We start from the raw sequence: 20492 nt of genomic DNA on the forward strand, positions 1-20492 counted from the left end.
AGAGGGGGAAGATTAAATTAGAAATTTCTATACTTTATGGAAATTCAGTGATTGTGTCCTCTAAATTTTAAATAAACCACGGAAGTCCGTTTTTATTTACAACTTAATCTTCATATCAACATCTTGTTTGTGTGTACGTGTGTGTGTGTCTGTCTGTCTGTCGGTCCACACACCAGTACACTATAAAGTGAGCCAAAGATTGTTGCCTTTATATAGGCCAAAATGATATATGAACCTATAAATGTGTTCTATATTTCTCACGAACCTACTGGCACTTCTGTTTACAGCCAGTATTTTCGTTTATACCATTGATCAAAGAGGGGGTTTGATACAAAAGGAGAATTATTTACTTTTTCCTTTCTGATTGTATTGAAAATGGCATTAAACAATACAGACTTAAGTTGTAATAGAAAGAATAAGCTTAGATGAAAAGGAGAGTGTCTTAAGAACAGATTAACTCTTTTATAGAAATAGAATAAGCAAATCAAATATAAAGAACTCAAGTTTTTTTTTTTTTTTTTTAAAGTAGGTAGGAAGTCTCCTTTTAGATGATCTGTTTGTTAAAACCATTCCAGTTTTGCCAAAGGTCCCTGTCTTATACTAGATAGGCCTGATTCCTTGGCATTCTGCTCACGTTCAGAAACATCTGAATCACTGAAGTGATATGAGCTGGAGGTGGCGACGATGGGTCAACACGAGGACCATCATTTTGACAGGAACAGTGGCTTCTGGATATATTGAGATGGAATATTCATTATTTTCCTTCATTTTTTTTAGGTATTTCAGTGAAAATTACACTAGTGAAGCTCATCAGATTCTTTCCCGCTCAAATCATCCAAAATTAGGGTAAGCTGGATGACATTGAGAAACTAGTCTCTTGCTAAGATGATTGCATGATTAAGTGAATTTGAAGGTATTTCTTAAAATGAGATTATTTTAAGAATAAAGATCAGTAGAGGGAAGGGAATGGGGAAGGGAGGAGGATAGGGAAAGGGGAAGTTCTAGAGACTGAATTGGAGCATATTATATTTCATGTTTGTGTAATTATGTCAAAGTGAACCCTGATACTGTGTGTAACTATAACGAACTAATAAAGAGTGAGATTGTCTTAAGAACTTTATAAAAGGCAGGTGTGGTAGTGCACACCTGTAATCCCAGCAGCTTGGGACACTGAGGCAGAAGAATTGCAAGTTCAAAGCCAGCCTCAGCAGCTTAGTGGGGCCCTAAGCAACTTACGGAGAGCTTGTCTCAAAATTAAAAAAAAAATAAAAAGGACTGCGGGTGTGTAGTTAAGTGGTTGAGTGGGATCAATCCCTGGTATTAAAAAAAAAAAAAGGACTTTATAAAAGATATTGCATGTTACATTCTTTTTAAGCAAAAAGGTGATCTTAAATGAATTTTGTGTGTGTTTCAATATATTTTTATCACAATGAAGATAAGGGCCATTAGAAAAATTTTTTTCAAATCCAGGCATAGTGGTACAGGCCTGATCCCAGCAACTTGGGAGTCTTAGGAAGGAGAATCTCAATTTCAAGACCAGTCTGGGCAACTTAATGAGACCCTATCAAGAAAAAGAGGGCTCAGGATGTAGCTCATTGGCAGAGTACTTTCCTATACTTTCCTAACATATATGAAGTCCTGGGATTAATCCCCAGAACCAAACACACACAAAAATTTTTTTTCTCCAAATGGAGTTGAAAATAGAAATGGCTTCAAAATAGGAAAATGGAAAGTAACTTTGAAAATTATAACATGAAGTGTAAATTGAGGCCAGGTAATGAGTTTTATCTTTTTATACTCTGTTGAAATATAATCTTCGGAAAAAAGATAATACTGTTTGATCATAAAAATAAGTAAATATCCTGGTAATGGAGAAGAAATAACAAATTATTAAGTGTAGTTTAGAAACCAGTAAGATCTGTTGAATGTAATCCTTTTTGTTTTGGATGTCATGGAACGGAGCTTTTTTATTTTTTTAGGTTCTTCTCAGAAAATCAGTAGACTTCAGAAAGAAATTTTTGGAAAATTTTTATTTTTCTTACTTTACAGAGAATGTTCTAAAACCAGTACTGCATTAGAAATGAAGCAGTTCTAATTTTGCTAATTTCTTACCTAATTTAAAATTTATTTTATGGGCTATTTGGCTAGCTGGTATAACTGGTGATGTTTCTGACATAGGTATTCTTATGCAATAGTTGGAATCAATCTCACAGAGATGGCTTATAGCTTGCTAAAGAATGAAGCTTTGAAGTCTCATCTCTACAACTGTGTTCCTGGCATACCAACAATGGAACACTTTCACCAGTTTTATTGTGAGTATTTGAACAAGAAAATTAGCTCTAAGAGAATTTTTAAACCATTAGTATGGCATAACATGTATTTTAATCTAATACCTCTATCAAGTATAAAGCTTATGTTTATCATTTTATTATTTATGATCTTTGAAAGCCAGGAAAGTAATGGAAGATGGTCCCTAAGAGTATTTTGTACTTCACTTTTGTATTTGTTGATTAAAAAAAAATCTGCAACATTTTTCACATGTGTACAAATTTAGAATTCATGTAGTTTTTCTGTAGGTTTTCATTTTCCCGTTAACCACAAATGAATTTTTCTCTCTTGACTACTAGCTAAAGATTGCTGTGGAGTCAAGGCAGATTTTTTCTTTAAATACTCTCATAAGGAAAATAAATATAAAGGAACTTTTCACCCCCTTATTTTAAGGCGAGGTTGTCTTGTGTTAATTTGGGGTACTTAATACTAAAGCAGTCCTCTTTGCTACAGTAACTTTTACTGTGATGATATTTGAACACTCATGGTTTGAGTGAATCCCTCTTCTAAATCTGCTCAGAAGCAAAGAATTCAAATCTAACTTAGCTTCACATTCTGCTTTCCATGGTATTTTTGTGGCTTTGGAATGTCATTTGCATGTTGGGAAGATATGGGAAGCTACTTAGATACTAAGTGGCCAAGTCAGCTTCCTCAGTTCTAGTGGAAAGTGTTATCCATGTCTCCTTCTCAGTCTCTCCTGCCTTACTTACCTGCTTCAGTTTTGTCTACATCCTTAGTTTCTCCTGCATTTGTCTGCTCTTTCCATCTGCTTTGTAACTGAATGACATCATACTTGTATCAGTGGACAGACAGTTCATGTGTTAATTAAGGCTTTTCTTCTCAGGAGTGACCTAACTAGAGGAATAGTTTAAAGCCTTGTCTTCTGAAGACACATTCATTTTGCTGTTGGGGGAATGGGCCCAGTTAGCACAAATCAGTTCCAACATCATGATTCCTTTCCAGAAGAAAGAACTGTAAAGAGATTAGCTTTCACAGTATTTTTCCTGGTGCCCTGTGTTTATATCCACCTTTCCCTTTACTCTCCCCACATTTTTGTCTGTTTTTTATTCTGTGTATGAAAGACTGGGAATGGCAAGTAGTACCTTAGCTTCTTTCTCCATTGGCACCTTCTGAACTGTGAACAGGTGTCCGCTTCTTACCCTGGCAAACTTCTGACCACAGGTCCAGCAGGAGGGCTCCAGATCTCAGGCCCTCCATCTTCCAGATGCTGTTGTCTGAATTCCAGGATTGAGTGTCGTTCTGAATTGGTAGTTCCAAAGAATGGCACGTCACATTTCTATAACCAAAAAGTTATACCTTGATAACAAGTTTATTGAGGGATAACTTGTATGCCAGAAACTTCTCCCTTTTTTTAAATTTTAATTTTTATTTGTTCTAATTAGTTATACATGACAGCAGAATGCATTTTGATTTGTTGTACATGAATGGAGCACAACTATTCATTTCTCTGGTTGTACTTGATGTAGAGTCCATACCATTTGTGCAATCATACAAGTGCCTAGGTTAATGATATCAATCTCATTCCACCATCTTTTCCACTCCCCTGCCCCCTTCCCTCACTCCCCTCTGCCCAATCCAAAGTTTCTTCATTCATTCCACCCCCACCCCCCGGTATGGATCATCATCCACAGAATAGAGAAAACATTTGGACTTTAGTTTTTTGGGATTGACTTATTTCACTTATCATGATATTCTCCAACTCCATACATTTACCTGCAAATGCCATAACTTTATTTTTCCTTTAAGGCTGAGTAATATTCCATTGTGTATATATGCCACAATTTCTTGATCCATTCATCTGTTGAAGGGCATCTAGGTTGGTTCCATAGCTTAGCTACTGTGAATTGAGCTGCTGTAAACATTAATGTGTCTGCATCACTGTAGTATGCAGATTTTAAATCTTTTAGATATAGATCAAGGAGTGGGATAGCTGGGTCAAATGGTAGTTCCATTCCAATAAAGAATCTCCATATTGTTTTCCAGAGTGGTTGCACCACTTTGTAGTTCCTTTCCACCCACATCCTCACCAGCACCTACTGTTGCTTGTTTTCTTGATCATTACTTTCTGACTGGAGTGAGATGATATCTTAAGAGTAGTTTTGATTTGCATTTCTCTGAATAGCAGAGATGTTGAACATTTTTTCATATATTTGTTGATGGATTGTATTTCTTCTTCTGTGAAGTGTTTACTCAGTTCCTTAGCCCATGTATTGACTGGCTTTTTTTTTTTTTTTTTTTTTTTTTTGGTAAGTTTTTTGAGTTCTTTGTATATACTGGAGATTAATGCTTTATCTGATATGCGTGTGTTAAAGGTTTTCTCCCAATCTGTAGGCCCTCTTATCATGTTATTATTTATCTTTGCTGAGAAGAAGCTTTTTAGTTTGAATTCATCCCATTTATTGATTCTTGATTTTAATTCTTGTGCTTTAGGAGTCTTGTTAAGGAAGTCAGGTCCTAAGCCAACATGAGGATTTGGGCCTGCTTTTTCTTCTGTTAGGTACAGGGTCTCTCGTCTAATTCCTAGGTCCTTGATCCACTTTGAGTTGAGTTTTGTACAGGGTAAAAGATAGGGATTTAATTTAATTTTGCTGCATATGGATTTCCAGTTTTCCCAGCACCATTTGTTAAAGAGGCTATATTTTCTCCAGTGTATGTTTTTGGCATCTTTGTCTAGTATAAGATAACTGTATTTATGTGGGTTTGTCTCTGTGTCTTCTATTCTGTACTACTGGTCTATTTTGGTGCCAATACCATGCCATTTTTGTTACTATAGCTCTGTAATATAGTTTAAGATCTGGTATTGTGATGCCTCCTGCTTCACTCTTCTGGCTAAGGATTGCTTTGCCTATTCTGGGTCTCTTATTTTTCCAATTGCATTTCATAATTGCTTTCATTCCCTGAGGAAAGATGTTGAGATTTTAATTGGAATTGCACTGAATCCGTATAATGCTTTTGGTAATATGGCCATTTTGACAATATTAATTCTGCCTATCCAAGAGCATGGGAGATCTTTCCATCTTCTTAGGTCTTTAATTTCTTTTTTAGTGTTTTGTGAGACTTCTTCCTTTTTAAGTATATATTCCAGTGAATTTTAGTGAGCTTCCTGAGTTGGGCAGTCATCATCAGAATGCAGCTTTAGAACATTTTTTGTCACCTCATTAAGATCCCTTCATATTGGTTTACCATTAATCCCCTTCTTCTGTTTTCCTTGTTTTTTTCCCCTAAGTACAACCAGGCAGGGATTTGTAAGTTTAGTACTTTCTTATGGTAATTTCTATTGAGTCCAAACCTCTCTGTGTCAAAAGGACAATATATGTCATGGAGATAGCTCTTTTCCATTAGTTTCTGCAGAGCTTAAGAGGCTTAACCAAGGATGGCCCTGCCAACTTCCTGGAATTTTGATATCATTTTCTTCTGCTTTTCCTTATGGTTTAGTAAATCAGCCAACTACTACAGTCTCAGTTCTCAAGGCAGGTTTTCTCAGACACGGATTTATAGTATAGACCAACAACTTCTTTGTGAAGCAAAAGTTTCTAGTACTTGACCTGTGTAGTCATTTGAATGAACCACATAGTGCTAACAGTAATGAAAAAAGCAACTTACCATAAGGAGGGGGAAATAGCCACAACCTAATAACCAGAAATGCTTTTTTAAAAAGTATATCATAAACTTTGATGAATAGCTGCTTTTTCCCACTGTCCAGAACATTAATCTGTAGATTTTTATATTGCAGGTCTCTCAGTATACTAGGAGTGGAGATGGGCATAGATTTAATTCGTATGTTATAGGTTATTTCTACCCACATACTATTTATCCATATATGCACAGAATAAGTTTTGAATGAAATAAAGATAAGAAATAGTATTGAAAAATATTCAAGTTTGCCATTCTCAGTTCCTCTTTTGGTCCCAAGAAGCAGATGGTATTTTTCCAAAGTTTCATTCTTTGTTTTTCTTGTATGTCCTGGTATGCAAAAATCTGTTTTATCTTATATCAAGAAATTAACCTGAAATCTTTTTATTTTCACATTTGTTTATTTATTTATTTATTTTTATTTTTGGTGGTGCTGAGGATCAAACCCAGTGCCTCAGGCATGCTGGGTAAGCCCTCTATTACTGAGCCACATCCCCGGCCCCAACCTGAAATCTTTCTTAAGATTTACATATTACTTCTTGTGCAGTAATATGTAATGTTGAAACATGCTGGCCCCCAACTATTAATCTTTGCTTTATGGTCCATCTCTTTAAAATGGAATTTCCATTTTTTCTCTACTGGGCAATGGTAATAGTCTCGGCACACTTTATATAAAGTTATTGGCTTTTTCCCCTGATTTAGCTGAAATAAAGTCACTCTTATCCCTTCTGAAGTTTCTTTGGAAGGGCAGTGAGGTTCTAATGAAAATAGAAGTCCAAGATTACTTACAAACTGCATTTGGGGCACATCATTTAGCCCCCCCGTACCTCTGCCTCTCTACACGTCTGTAAAGTGGGGGAGATAACACAGTGCCTATAGCACAGGGTCATCGTTAAGAGAACATGAGCACGTGGTGAGCACTGCATGAGTGGTTTCAGATTTATGTCTCAACTCATGTGTATACACATACCCGTTTAGTTTCACAAAATACTTTTAACATTTGAAATTTCATTTGGCTACTATAATGAAGGTATTGAAATAACAAAAATATTAAGCCTATTTTTACCTCATGTATTCTTTTCAAAGAGAGAAGTGCTGATAATTCATATTAAAAAAACCTCTTAGATTTAAAAATCAGGTGGGCACAGTTTTTCTTTATCCTTGTCGAACATTTTCCTGTTACTCTCATTTTTGTGCTTCAGGTGTCTCTGGAAATAACTTTTTTCCTCTTCCCAAGGTGTCTATTTAAAGTACTGCATCTCTCAGACTTGGGGAATTTTGTTATTTTTGAGACAAATAGTAAATGTACACTAACTATTTTATTGAAATTGCCGTATATTTTGAACATAAATAATATTTCTTACAAAGTTCCACAGGTTTCTTATAATCTTAAGGCTGTTTTTGATGAGTGTATCCTACTATAGAATTTAAGGGTGATTGTATGCTTCCTAGAAATGAAATGGTTTGAATGTGGTTTACTGTTGCAGACTTTGTTTTGTTTTTCTTTAACTGCAGGTTATCTTGTCTATGAATTTGACAAGTTTTGGTTTCAAGAAGAACCAGAAAGCATTATGTATTTCAACCTGTACAGAGAGAAGTTTCATGAAAAGATTAAAGGACTCTTAATGGATTGCAATGTAGCACTTACTTTAAAAATGTAAATCATCCATAGTATCTTCTATTTCTACCACATTTTGCACACACAACAGAATTTATATGTTGTAATAGAAATTATCTGATCAATTACACTCTTATATATAATTTCCTACAAAAATACTTCAGAAATTCTATTTAAGAAAGCTAGTGGACAATCAGTGTATGTTTACAATTGTTTATACACTGTTCTCCAAAGGTACCTTATGCTTCCAAAGATCCCTTCTGTAGAGCCATGTCAGCTACAGTTTGGAACTTGGGACTTAGCCCGTTGTGGAAAAGTATAAATCAGGTATTTATATTAAATTGGTTGATTAAAATGTGTACAAGTCAGTTTTCTTATGTGTCATAGCTATCAAATTGGTACTGTTTTCAAAGCTCTTTAAGGTTTTTTTTTTTTGCCTGCAATAACTGTTTTTCATTTGTTTTGTCCTCTTTTTATTTCTTGGCTAATTAACAGCAAGAGTAGTTCCTTAGGACTTTCTTGGCATCTCAATTACTTTCCCTTATGTCACTGTATTTATTAGTAACAGGAGCAGAGATGTCAGACAGGATCAAAAATCATGACCTCCTTTTTTGTTTTCTCTGATTATTGAACATAACAGATAAGGAGAGGATGATGGTGTGACTAGCTTTTTTGTTTTTAAATAATGCTTAAAAAAAATCACAGTATTAAGGTTTAATGGTATAGTCTCTTTCAGTATTTGCTTTGCTTTTTATCCATTGTAGAAAAGAACCTTATTTACTTAATGGTTTGGTCTGAGGGCCTCTCCCTATGTGTATTTATGAATAGAGGTGCGTTTGCTAAAAGTATCCCCCCCCACTTCTTTCATTACTGGAGATGGAGCCCAGGGCCTCACACTTGCTATACAAGTGTTCTACCACTGAGCTACCCCAGCCCAGGTAAATCTTGATTTTATTCAACAGTTTCTATTAAAATAAAGCTGTCTTTGAAATTTAAGAAGAAAACTGAAAACTTTTTAATAATTTTTTTAAACATCATTGGTTTGAACCGTAACTCTTGCTTCTCCTACTTTGAACTCTTGCTTTGACTCCATGGTGTTTCCAGATATCGATGTATGGACCTTCTGTTAACCGTCTATGGGACACTAAAATAGCTTCACTGTTCGTTTTGTATAGCTTTAATCTTCTAAAACTCTCAGGAGGGCAGCATGTGCTGTCAAGGATTACATGTGATGAGATCCTAATGGAAATTTCTTGATGTGATTTACATGTTTGTACTCAGCAAAACTAAAAGAGCTTAAAGATAGGAAAGTTCATGTGGTAACTAAGTCCTCCTTCAATCCTATGGAATCCAGCTTGTTAAAGACATAATTTAATCTAAAGCATGATGTTATTTTGCACATCTTTTAATGTGTGTATATGTGCATATATATATGTGTATACACACACACACACACACACACATATATATATCAACTGTTTAAGTAGAGGTTTGTATGTGATATAGCAAGACTTGATACTTTTCAAGTATTTGCTCATGTCTATTGACAGATCTTAAAACGTCAAAGAGTGAGAAGAACTATCCAATTGGAAAGTAACACATGCAGTGTTGTATACCATGTACATTCAAGTACATGCATTAAAATTATTTTTTCTTAATAAAACTTTAAAATGGTTCATTTTTTAATAATAGGGACAGTTTAACTTTTCAGTATTATAGGAATTTCATAATTGATTTCTTTAGGGGACTTCTCACCTTTTAGGCATATCTTCACTTATTTTTCAGAAGTGTTTTCATGATCTTTCATTCTGCTGGAGTCCCCTGATGTGTAGCAGAATTTCTAACAAAGATCAGGTGTTAACAACGAAGTTCACTGTGTTAAGGTATTAACTATACCATGGAAAGCAATTCAGTTAGCCTTTAATTTTTGTGCTGAAAACAGTTCTTTACAATCTTTCAACAGCTGAGATCTTGATCTCATTTAAACCTTTGTCAGTATGCTTATTAAAAGAATGCTTGAAGTATGGAAGGAAAAAATTTTAAGTTTTTCCCCTTTTAGAGGGAAAAAAAATAATGGTGTTAAGAAAATGTCATTATAAAGTTTGCTCATAATAGGTTCTTCAAATCCATCTCTGTACATTATAGATGTCCTGTTTTTGCTTAAAATAATAATATTTCAGATATTCTATTGTGAATTGATCTAAAGGCCACCAGCAGATTTTCAGATTTGATGGTCTAGAAGGCAAGCTCTTCCCAGGTGTTAAGTTAGAACGTAGCATGAACCTTCTGACTTAACGGCATAGTGACATATGTGAAAAGAACAATGTTCTTTCCTTTCTCCTTCCCCTGACTTTGAAATGTATGTTAGAATGTTACGTAGTATAAAAATCCATCTTTAGAATCTCACTTTTTCTATAATTAGTAAAATGCCAAAGTAGTGGTAGGATAATATGGCATTGACTAGCAGGAAAATTGTGTTAGTTTTAGCATCAAAAAGTGAAATCAGTGTGGAAATGAATTTTTGTATGTGCCAGGTTGAGGAGATCATCTCAGTGACGGGAATAGTGTAAAAATACGGTTTAATCATTTGCAGTTTAAATATATTCTGAAAGACAATCTAAAGAAATGGGAGCAAGCAGGAGGTATCAGTGAACCTACACCAACCTCTGGCTATATAACTAGAGAGAAAACCCAGAACTTAAACTGGCCATTACGTGAAACCATTGAAAGTTTAGAAAACACATTTTTTTCTTACAAATGTCCATCTTGATTTTTTTCTAAGGACTTCTTTAAGTTTGTATGTTTACACTTGTATATGTACATATTATTCTTATTCCAGTGTTCATACAATTGTTCAAGCACCATTTCTCCCCTTTGAGAACATTCAGTTAAATAGAATTTGATCCAAGAGCTGCTGGAAGGAAAAGTATTATATGAGCGTGCAAAGGATGCCTGTTCTGGAATAGAAAAGGTCACACGGTTTCGTAGCTTACAGGGCAATAACGTTTGTCATCCTTCTTGAAACGGTGACTGGGAACCAGCAGCTGATTTTCTCAGGATGTGTTCCAGCTGCTTCTCTATGAACAAGTCTGGGGAGGCTGAACTTCCATTTTCATACTTGTGAACCTGTTCACACAAGCAGTTTGTAAATGAAGATTGAGGGAATTGTTAATATGAGAGAAACCATGACTTGAGTTTGTGTTTTTTCTGTCTTCACCTTTTGATGAGAGAAGTTTAAAGTGTAGTGCAGGTAGGACTCAACTACCACAATGCTATTAAAGAGAATTCTGTGTTTTTGTTGAAGTATTAAAAAATACTTTAAGCAGTAGTGTTCCCTGCAGGAAGAATTGTCAGTTGGCAACTTAAGTTAATTTTTTGTCTACTTTGGATAAAGCATTTGACTTCTTAAGCAAAAGCAATAGTGTGAAACGTGATGTCATTTTGTTTGTGATGTAAGTGAGCAAATAAAAACCTGTTGAAATTATTGTAAGCCTTTCTGTTGATGCATTTGCTATTTTCTTATCCTACCTTTATTTCAGTTGTTAATACCCATAGAGCAGTGTTTCTTGTTTAATCTTCTAACATGGTGTCATAGGCAAATCAGAATATACGTAAATTTTTATTTTGTGACTTTTTAACTCACATACTAATTACCTACTTAAGATGTTATTTAATTAGAAAAGGTGATTATGACACTTTGCTTGCTTCATGCTAAAACAAGCCACCACCTACTTCCCTCACTTCAGACACAATGTCAGACCCTCACATATCTTTGCTGACTTTTCTGCTTACCAGGAATTTGCCAAATTGATTCCCTCCATTGGCTACTGTCATTGTTCATTTACTCTAAGTTTGTGATTTGCCTTAGTTTGGATTCCTTCAGAATCAGACCTTGAGTAAGGGATCTACAATTCATCTGGGAGGCAACCCCAGGAGTGGGGGACTGAGAGGACCTTGAACTCAGCCCACATAGGGTCTTCACATAAAGCGAGATGCCGGTGGGGTTTGACCCCTGAGCTGTGTTTCTCCTGAGGGTTGAGAGAGCCGAGGTACTGATACACCATCTCAGGCAAGCACTGGTACAACTTGTGTCTAGGGGTATTTCTCAGCTCTAGTGTGCCCTGAGCGGATGGACAGAGCTGGCTTTGGCAGCTGGAAGATCCTAAAAACAGGAGGTGCTGATGTGACAACCAGAAATCAGGAGAGCATACACCAGTTTGGTAAGAGGAATCCAGTGTGTAGGGGGCCCTGACAGCATCCATCGTGAGATATGTGTGGGGAGGGAAAGTGCTATGGTTTGAGTGCCATTTGTCCCTGAGGATCCTGTGCTGGAGAGTTGCTCCCCAGTGTGCAGTGTTGAGGTGGAGGAGCCTCTAAGAGGGGCTTCCTGGTGAAAGGTAATTAGATCCTGGCTCCTGGCATGGGTTGTCTCTCAGGGGTGAGTTCCCTTGAGAAAGGGTTGTTATAAAAAGAGCAAGCCCTGCCTCCTCAGACTCTGCCTCCTTTCTCCACGTGCTCCCTCCATTGTGATGCCATATGCCATGTGGCTCTTAGCAGAGCTGATAGATGTTCCAGATAAACCTCTTTTCCCTTTAAAGTACCCAGTTTAAGTATTTTGAAATAGCAACACAAACTGAGCTGATAGTTAAGTGTGAAGTCAAGGAGGAAAACTATGATCATAAATATAATGTGGAGTTAATTAAAACAAACAGAATAATGGCTGGCTGGCTATAGCTCCCAGGTCCTGCTGGCAGCCTTTGTGTTTAGTTTAAAACAAGATTGGCCTTGTCATACTTCTGGTCATCTCTCGTGTATGCTTGCTTTCCTTGTCTTTTCTGCACTCAGAATGTAAGCATGAAAAGCTCACTACATTTGTGAATGATCAGTTTGGCTTTTCTGGAAAGATCCCATGAAGATTCATTTTTCTGCATAGGTATCTTAGACTCTTCCTCTGTCTTCCCAAAGGGGCATTCCAGCTTTTAAATTCTCTGATTCCAGGATAGATACAATACCAACAAAGCCAAATGAGTATAATGCCTCAGATTAGAAGTGATTAGAGCTGCCATAGAACCTGGATTCAAAAAATCTATACTAATCATACAGTCAGCTTATGCCTATTGATTCTAAATACCTTCACTTGCTGTTGGACGAAGCTGTGTTCTAGGTGAACCCTCTTACGTCCAGGTACAGATCCCAGAAGACAAACTTCAAAAGATACTGGCAATGCTTTATTGAATATATTAACTGACAACTGTGGTTAATAAATAAAACAGTAAAATTTTCTGTGATAACTTAATCTTTAAGTATTTATAAATGTCAAATGCATTCAGTTTTCCTTTTCCACCAGTTTGTGCTATAATTAATGCCATGTTAAACTTCTTTATATTTGCTCATAGAATCCAATCCCCCAAATGATCAAAGTAGTAACTTATCTGGGCATTAGCATTTCCCAGGGTGCAAACTGAATTTAATGTTCTTTTTAGCATTGACAATAAAATTACACAAAATAGTTATTAGTTTTCCTCTCCTATTCTTTAAAAGAAAGTCCCAACAGTCTACCAGTATTTCTTTATCTTTTTAGGGGGAACTAAAGTAAATAGGGGTTGTTTTTATTAGTGATCCAGTCAGCAAAGTCTCCCTCTGACGTGTTCCGTGCTTTTCTGGAAGCCGATCATGTGGCGCAGTCCACAGTCTGCCTAGACTTCATCAATTCTCGTTTCAGCTGTTCAAAGCACACGAACATAATGATATTCCAGGATCCCAGTCGCAGGAAGGAAGGTACAAATCTAGAAAAGTGCATGTCACCATATTATAAGCTTGTTTGAAATTCTTAAAACTTTTGTGGTACAGGTGGCTTATGATACTCATTTGGGGCGTGGCAGGGGGAGGGTTACTGGGGATTGAACTGAGCTACATCCCCAGCTGCTTAGGGTCTTGCTAAGTTGCTGAGGCTGGCCTCAAACTTCTGATTTTCCTGCTTCAGCCTCCCAAGCCACTGGGATTACAGGCATGAGCCACCATGCACAGTTTCATGCTTGTTTTATAAGGTTTGAGCCATTTCCTTTATTATCTTATCACTAGAGTAATCTTTGAAAATATTCAGTAATTAAATTCAAATTATATTTTCATAGAAAAGTGGTTTATATGATTGATATATGTTACAGTTCTATGGGAAAATGCGACCTGTTACCCAATACTAGTTCCTAGGTGAGTTAAGCCACATAATTTTCTGCATCACTTTTCTAGATTGGTGGCAGTGACTTTTCTCTAGTTTTGCTTTAATAAAATTGTAAAAGTTGAATCTATCAAATTAAAATAATGAAAACCAAATCATTTTCTCATAGCCCTCTATTATTCTTTTCTCTGGTTTATAGTTCCTCTGTTCCAAGAAAGGTGTAATGATTCGAATATGATCTTACATTTCCAGTAGACTGAAACCAATAGAAAGGGCATTGATTTTGAATAAGCCTCTAAGCAACATTGAAAACTTATTACCATTACAGTTGTTCATTTTCTGGGACAGTGGAAAATTGGTGGGTTGGAGAAATCCGTGACAAAGAAAAGTCGATACTGAGCCCACTGCACATGCTGAGGCTGGGATGCCAGCTGTCGAGATGCAGTACCTGAGGCACAGAGGCGCCCTGCACACCACACAGATGCAGAAGAGCACAACCTACCCTTTGAAAAACGCCGTTGGCCCTTCCTTGTGGAGCATCGTCATTGCGCAGCTGGGCACACTGGTATACTGCCCTGGTGGAGAGTTAATAAATCTGGTCTTCACCACATCCACCGGGGAGGACAGAAGCGTGGTGCAAAATCCAGCAATGAGAGCAGACAGCAGGTGACAGGGGACGTCATCTAGAAAGTATCAATGGGACAGGTCAGCCCGGGACTCTCAAGGGGTTTGCACTATTAGTTATCGGTCAGATCCTTGTAAGCCTGTTGGTGGTAGGAGGTCAGTGTGGATGTCTTCTAATTACAATACAAAGGTCACTCTTGAGCCAGGAAGGTGGGCAATAGTATGCGTCATAATGGATTGTAAACACTGTAGTATAACTGTTTGCCTTGGGGCCTTGGGCCTGGCTTAATGCCTGACACATGGGCATCTGCTGCTTTTTAACTGAATGAAAGTCATTGTCAAAGGAGACTTTCAGGGTCTCTAGAAACAATATTACTTTTAGGAACAACCTATGGAAGATGAAATCACTGATGAACTCCTTATATAACTAGATCTTTTGGATACACTGCAGCATAGACTTATGTCCTGAATTCTGCTGTATGAAGAATATGATTCTCACAAAAGCTCATATATCAGTATTAAATGAGAATAATATTGATGTGAGGTGCAATTGAATTTTGGTTTTGTTGCAGCAAAACTACAATTTGTTGCAAAAAAATTTTATTGCCCCCAAACTTCTTAATGTATAGATCTTTTCTGCTTCTCAAAAGTTATATTTAATGTTCAGAATTGCTTAACTTCTTAAATGAGACTATTAGAAGTAAGGGATTCATTCAATCAGGTACAGTGACACACGCTATAATCCCAACAACTCAGGAGGCTAAGGCAGGAGGATCACAAATTCGAGGCCAGCCTTAGCAACTTAGCAAAGCCCTAAGAAATAAAATTAAAAGGGGCCAAGGGTGTAGCTAAGTGATTAAGTGCCCCTGGGTTCAACCCCTGGTACCAAAATAAAGTGGGGGGAGGAGGGATTCAGTATAACATGGCTGCAGAAACTCCGAGATGAAATGATAGAGGTGCCAGTGTGTGTGTGGCATGAGATAGGAAGGTACCTGCTAGTAGTTTGTTTCTCACAAGGGCCCCCTTCATCAGGTCGTATGTTACTAGCTCTGTGCAATTGATGATGATGTTTCTCAACAGATTAGGAGTAGTCCCTAGAGAAAAAAGACAACGTTTTTGATGAGGTGCTCATTGGATAAACACGTTTTAATAATTAGAAGATGCCCCTAGAAGTTATTACCTTTCCAGAGACTCCTCAAGCTTTCTGTTGTCGCTATAATTCTGTATGCGTTGTAAGTCCCAGTGTAGCGAGGTTTGAGGCCATGTAGATGGCTCTGTGCTTGCAGCCTGACCTTCACGACCTCCGTGGGCTGCCCAATGAACACCGCTACTCCTCCAGTTGTTAGTCCGGCTGAGATCTTGCTTCCCAAACTGGGTGTTGCTATCCGGAGAGGAAAAAGATTATTCAAGACAAGAAATGCAAGACCCCAAGTGCATTCCTACTTCTTTTAAATGTTCGGTGATCATCGTTTTTATATTTTTACATCTTTTCTATTTTCCCAATTGTGTGCTCATGTGCCAACCATGTACTAAAGATGAATCAAATCATAGCTGGACTAGGAAAATTCAGTTGTCTGAAAGTTTTTTTTAAAAGTGAAAACGTTCAAGGAAAAAGTAAAAACGTCTGAACAGTGGTTTAGTTCTTCCTAGCATTCAGCACAGTTCTTTCCTGTGTTCTTCAATATTCCCCAACTACGAGGCAGCACCAGTCACCGAGGGTGCTTGTCTTCCTCTATTCAAAGATGACCCCAGTAGTTGGACCTCCTGGTCTTAGGAGAAGCCCAGTGGACAGGTTGCCTTGATATGGGAAGTTACATAGAAGGCTCGAACATAGGGGATGAAAATAAGAAAGAGGACATCAAGAAGGGGGTATTTGTCTTGAAATGTTGAAAAATTAGCTGTCACTTGAGACAGATCTCGTTTAGCTGGGCATGGCGCTGCTCTCCCGTAATCCCAGCTATTCAATAGGCTGAGGCAGGAAGATCACGAGTTTGAGGTCAGATTGGGCAACTTAGGGAGATCTGTCTCAAAATTAAAAAAGGTTGGGATGTACATAGTGGTACAGCCCCTCTGGGTTCAGTCCCCAGTACCACCCAAAACATAACAAGACAGGCCTCAGCGAATACAGCTACAAAGAGTCTTGAAGCCCCAAACTCATCCCTATAATGAGATATAAAGTCCAATAACCTTTGCTCATGGAGGACTCCCTCAGGCTTCCTACTCCCGTTTCCTACTCTGTGAAACAGGTAATAGTATTGGCTTCACAGAATTGTGATTGTGAATTGAAATAATACTGACAAAGCGCTCAGCACACTGGGTGGTACAGAGGGAATACACAAAACTGGAAGCAAATTTTCACCGATATTATGGTTGTACTTTTTGCTTGGCCAGGAGCTGCGCTTACGCTTGCTGACATCATGATCACAGCTGCCTTCACTTAGGCCCACATCTGTATTCTCATCCAGGTCCACTTACCCCGTGTGCCAGTCTCCCTCCCTCCAGTCCTCCTCCATCGCAGGCAGGCCCCCCAAGGGAGCTGAGCTTGCCTTCCCTTCTACAGCCCTTTCCCTCTTCAGTCCCCTGCTCCTGGTTTCCACCCCTTTACTCTGCTGAACTGGTTTTTGCTATTTCACTTCCTGGAATCTCGTGTAGATCTGTCTCCTAAGCTCATGGTGCCTACTGGACATTACCTCTGGTTGAGTCCTAAACTGAATTTATCTTCCTCCCATGAGACAGTTTCTATATTCCTTCCCTGAAGAAGTGGTGTCTTTAGCCAAAATCACAGAAATCATCTTATATTCCTACCTTTCCCTTAATCCGTACTTCTAGTCCTTCACCAAGTTCACTCAGTTGCACTTCCTAGATCTTTCTAATTGATATCTCCTTCCCTATTGCCAATGCTGTGGGGCATAACTTGATTATTTCTTACTTTCTGACTTACTCCCTTCTTATCCTTTCTCTATATATTCTCTATCAGATGTGTTTATGCCATTCCCCTGCTTAATATTTTTTCAATAATTTTCCACCACTGTCAGGACAAAGTTCAAACTACTTAGCATGGCCTGCAAGGCCTTCTGTGATCTGCTCCTTCCTGCCTTTTGGCCTCACCTCTCTCTCTGCTCTGTAACTTCTCTCCACTCCTGAGTCTTTGTACATCAACTTCACTCAGCTTGAAAGGTCTTTCCTTACCACTTTGCCTGGATTACTTCTACTGATTCTTCAATTCAGACATTAACTTTGGGAAAACATTGCATGCCCATGCCCCCACTGCTAGGTTGTGTTCCCCTTCACTGGGACGCAGCACATGGCATGGCACATAATCATCTATTGATCTATCCTCCCCACAAGTCCCCTGTTCTGAACCATGGACATCTGTACATCTAACACAGTTTCTGGCATGTTGGCAGTTCAACAAAGCTTGCCAAATGAACCAAATAATTGTACCATCAAATAGTGCCAAAATGTTTCTCATTCATGTGGTGCCTGAAGTACCCAGTGATCAATTAGGACAGTCAGTCTGTTAAAAAAAAAAAAAACAAAAAACAAAAAAAAAACCACCTGAGTGGGCAGTTTTACATCCTTTGTGTTTCTTCTCTTGCTACATCTCTACCTAGGACAATGCAGTATTGATCTAGAAGCACCCAGACTTATCTTCACTTTGAGAGTACCTGTGTGGATAATTCAAGTTATATTTGTACAGACAATTTTAAATTATCCCATAAAGTTATAGTATTCAAAAGTTTCTCAAGGCAAATGATGAAATCTATTGTTCCTCATCAGCACATCTCCTTGGCTTGTCTGCTCCACATGACAGCATCTCTAATATTAACTGTGTGCTTTTGTGTCAGTTGACTTGGATACACAGATAGTACTTTCTACTCATGGCATTGTCTCCATTGAAGAATGTCCAGAATCACATGCCAGGTGCAGGGGCAGCAGGTGTAGTGGTTAAAAGTCGGGGGTCAGAGAACAGACTGCCTGGGTTGGTACTCTGGCTCTGCTCCTTTCCTGGTTGGTGAACTTGGGCAAGTTATGAAATTACTCAGTTTCCCCATTTACCCAAGGATAGTAATGCCAGTACCTTTCTAGCTGTGATGTATCTCTAGCACTGAGAGCAGAGCCTGGAAACAGGAAACACAAGTACTTCCAGGTTGAAAGGGCAGGAGCCCAGGCTGCATTGACGCTCAGGAATCATCTGATTGCTTGCCTTCCCACTGTAACTGAAGTTTGCTTTCTTCTCTGGTCCCCCCTAGCAGTGACAGACTACGAGGACCCTCGGAATAAGATGAGTCTTTCCTGTCCTTTGACCCCCTTCTCAACGTCTAGCTTTGCTTTCATCGCAAATCTCTTTGTTAGATAACAAAATTACCAGGAAGGCTTGTACAAGAAAGCACAGATTCCCTGGTCCCCTGAGAATTTAGATTCAGAGGGCTGTGGTAGTTTTCATTTGGATTTTTGACAAGTTCCACAGGTCTTTCTGGTATACTTTGCTGTTTGGGGGACTTTGGGTTAAATATTCTATGGCAGCCCATCCTTATTCTCCAGAGGGAGACCTAAATTAGACACCAAACTTCCATCATGGTTTGGGTGATTTTTAAAAGTATAAACTTACATCTGAAAAAATTGATTTGCATTTTTTTTCTATGAACAGTGAGCTCATACCTGGGGAAGGTAGTTAGTTCAATATTGATATTTTGTGGCCAAATTGTTATGAACACCTCTAGGCTGTTTGTTTAGTGGTGCTGGGATAGAGGCAGGGCCTCCCACATGCTAGAGTGGCTCTACCTCAGCTCCCCAGGTCACATTTTAAAGGAGCCCAGCCCCAGGCATGTCCACCCCTCCCCAGAACCCCAGGAAGGCTCACTGCTTACTTTCATTCCCTGAGGTGAAGAACTCCTGGACCGAATCGTAGAGGCCGATCCTGAGAGAGGCGAAGCTTATTTGCCTCTGCAGCCCAGCAGGCAGCCCGCTGTACAGTTTCATGGGCCCCTCGGTTTTCGCCAGGGTGGTGATTGTTCCCAGGACACCTTTATAAGTAATACCGCTGGAGACCTGGCATTCGCCTTGGATCTGGAAATGAGAAAGGTGCAGGTTAAGGTTAGGGTTAGGAAGTGGACGTTAAGTAAGAGGTAGATTCAAGATTGGCATGGGATTGTCCTGAATGGAGAAGCCATGTTCACCCTCCCGTGTGTGTGTGTGTGTGTGTGTGTGTGTGTGTGTGCGCGCGCGCAGGTCCCATATATGGGGGATGGAGCCACATTCGACCTCAATGCACATTCCAAACAACCCTCCTCCTCATCCACGAACTCTCCAGAACCCTAAGGCAGTAGGCAGGGAAGGCAGCCCTGCAGAGTCAGAAGAAAGGGGAAAGCTCCCAGCTGTGGCTGCGTAGGGCACCCAACTTTTGGAGGGTGTGGCAGTCGTCAAGGTCAAGCTATCGTCCCTGACCTTGTTGGCTCTTCAGTTAGCCTGGGAAAGGTTCCAGCTTCCCATCCCAAAGCATCCAGTCCCCAGACTGCCAAGCTGTTCTCCAAGGCGGCCACCATGCCTCCCATACTGAAAAGGTGGCTAAGCCCAAGAGGGGCATCAAAGGGACGCACACCACAGCGTCCTCTCTCTGGCGGAGATGCCCCGCCATCCGCGTCTGGCTTGCTACCTGTAGCCGGACTTTGGCGGTGTCCAGCGGGAAGGTGATCACATCCGCCAAGCAGGCTGCCACTCCGGCGGAGAAGATCTTGACGCCCATGGTCGGGGGCACGTCGGAGGCGGTGGGGCCCACCATCCTCGCTCAGCGCGACCCGGCGCCTGGCAAGAGCAAGGGCTCCAGCTCCCAAGGTGGAAGCTGATTTCCCTCCCGGCCTGGGCAGCGAGCCCGCCCTCTGACTTCTGGGACAGCCACCAGGGAGGTGGCGGCCCAGACGTGGCTGCTGCAGGAGGAGCGCAGCGGTGCGACCGAGCCCCGCGCGTCTCCTTCCCACGCTCGCGCCAGCAGGACCCGCTGCGCCCTGGCGGACCCGCACCTCGGCGGTGACTTATATAGGCGGCAAAGACCTGGGCGTGGGGACCGGCAGGGGCGTGCTCTGGGTGCGGGTG

The 20492-nt window shown here is 39.5% G+C and overlaps 2 protein-coding genes across 7 annotated transcripts in view; one reads left to right on the forward strand and one right to left on the reverse strand.

Moving 5' to 3' along the window:
* Elmod2 (ELMO domain containing 2) overlaps positions 1 to 11075 on the forward strand; it is a 28341-nt gene extending 17266 nt beyond the window's left edge. For all 3 annotated transcript variants that reach the window (XM_047567511.1, XM_047567513.1, XM_047567512.1), the window contains exons 7-9: positions 778 to 846; positions 2179 to 2312; positions 7498 to 11075. In XM_047567511.1, coding sequence (XP_047423467.1) covers positions 778 to 846; positions 2179 to 2312; positions 7498 to 7643 — 349 coding nt within the window. In that variant the 3' untranslated portion in view covers positions 7644 to 11075. The remainder of the gene's footprint in view (positions 1 to 777; positions 847 to 2178; positions 2313 to 7497) is intronic.
* Positions 11076 to 13006: 1931 nt separating this feature from the next.
* On the reverse strand, positions 13007 to 20181 carry Ucp1 (uncoupling protein 1). Of its 4 annotated transcripts, none has more exons than XM_047567204.1 (6): positions 20056 to 20181; positions 19271 to 19469; positions 15580 to 15780; positions 15392 to 15493; positions 14278 to 14458; positions 13007 to 13386 (listed from the first exon to the last, which is right to left on the reverse strand). In XM_047567204.1, the coding sequence occupies exons 1-6, from the start codon at positions 20179 to 20181 to the stop codon at positions 13272 to 13274; spliced, it is 924 nt and encodes a 307-aa protein (XP_047423160.1). In that variant the 3' UTR covers positions 13007 to 13271. The 4 variants fall into 4 exon arrangements, with proteins under 4 accessions (XP_047423160.1, XP_047423161.1, XP_047423164.1 ...); XM_047567205.1 differs by having other exon boundaries at positions 15580 to 15770; positions 19264 to 19469; XM_047567208.1 differs by lacking the exon at positions 15580 to 15780.
* Between the last annotated feature and the right edge of the window lie 311 nt (positions 20182 to 20492).

This window comes from Sciurus carolinensis, chromosome 10, assembly GCF_902686445.1.
Source record: "Sciurus carolinensis chromosome 10, mSciCar1.2, whole genome shotgun sequence".
NCBI lineage: Eukaryota > Metazoa > Chordata > Mammalia > Rodentia > Sciuridae > Sciurus > Sciurus carolinensis.

Excerpts from the sequence above, each read along its gene's own strand:
- Ucp1 (XM_047567204.1), bottom strand. The coding sequence starts at position 20,181 with ATGGTGGGCCCCACCGCCTCCGACGTGCCCCCGACCATGGGCGTCAAG. Across the intron at positions 15,781-19,270 it reads CTTCACCTCAGGGAATGAAA|CAACACCCAGTTTGGGAAGC; the intron begins GTAAGCAGTGAG and ends CTCTCCGGATAG. Across the intron at positions 13,387-14,277 it reads CCAACGGCGTTTTTCAAAGG|ATTTGTACCTTCCTTCCTGC; the intron begins GTAGGTTGTGCT and ends GCACTTTTCTAG.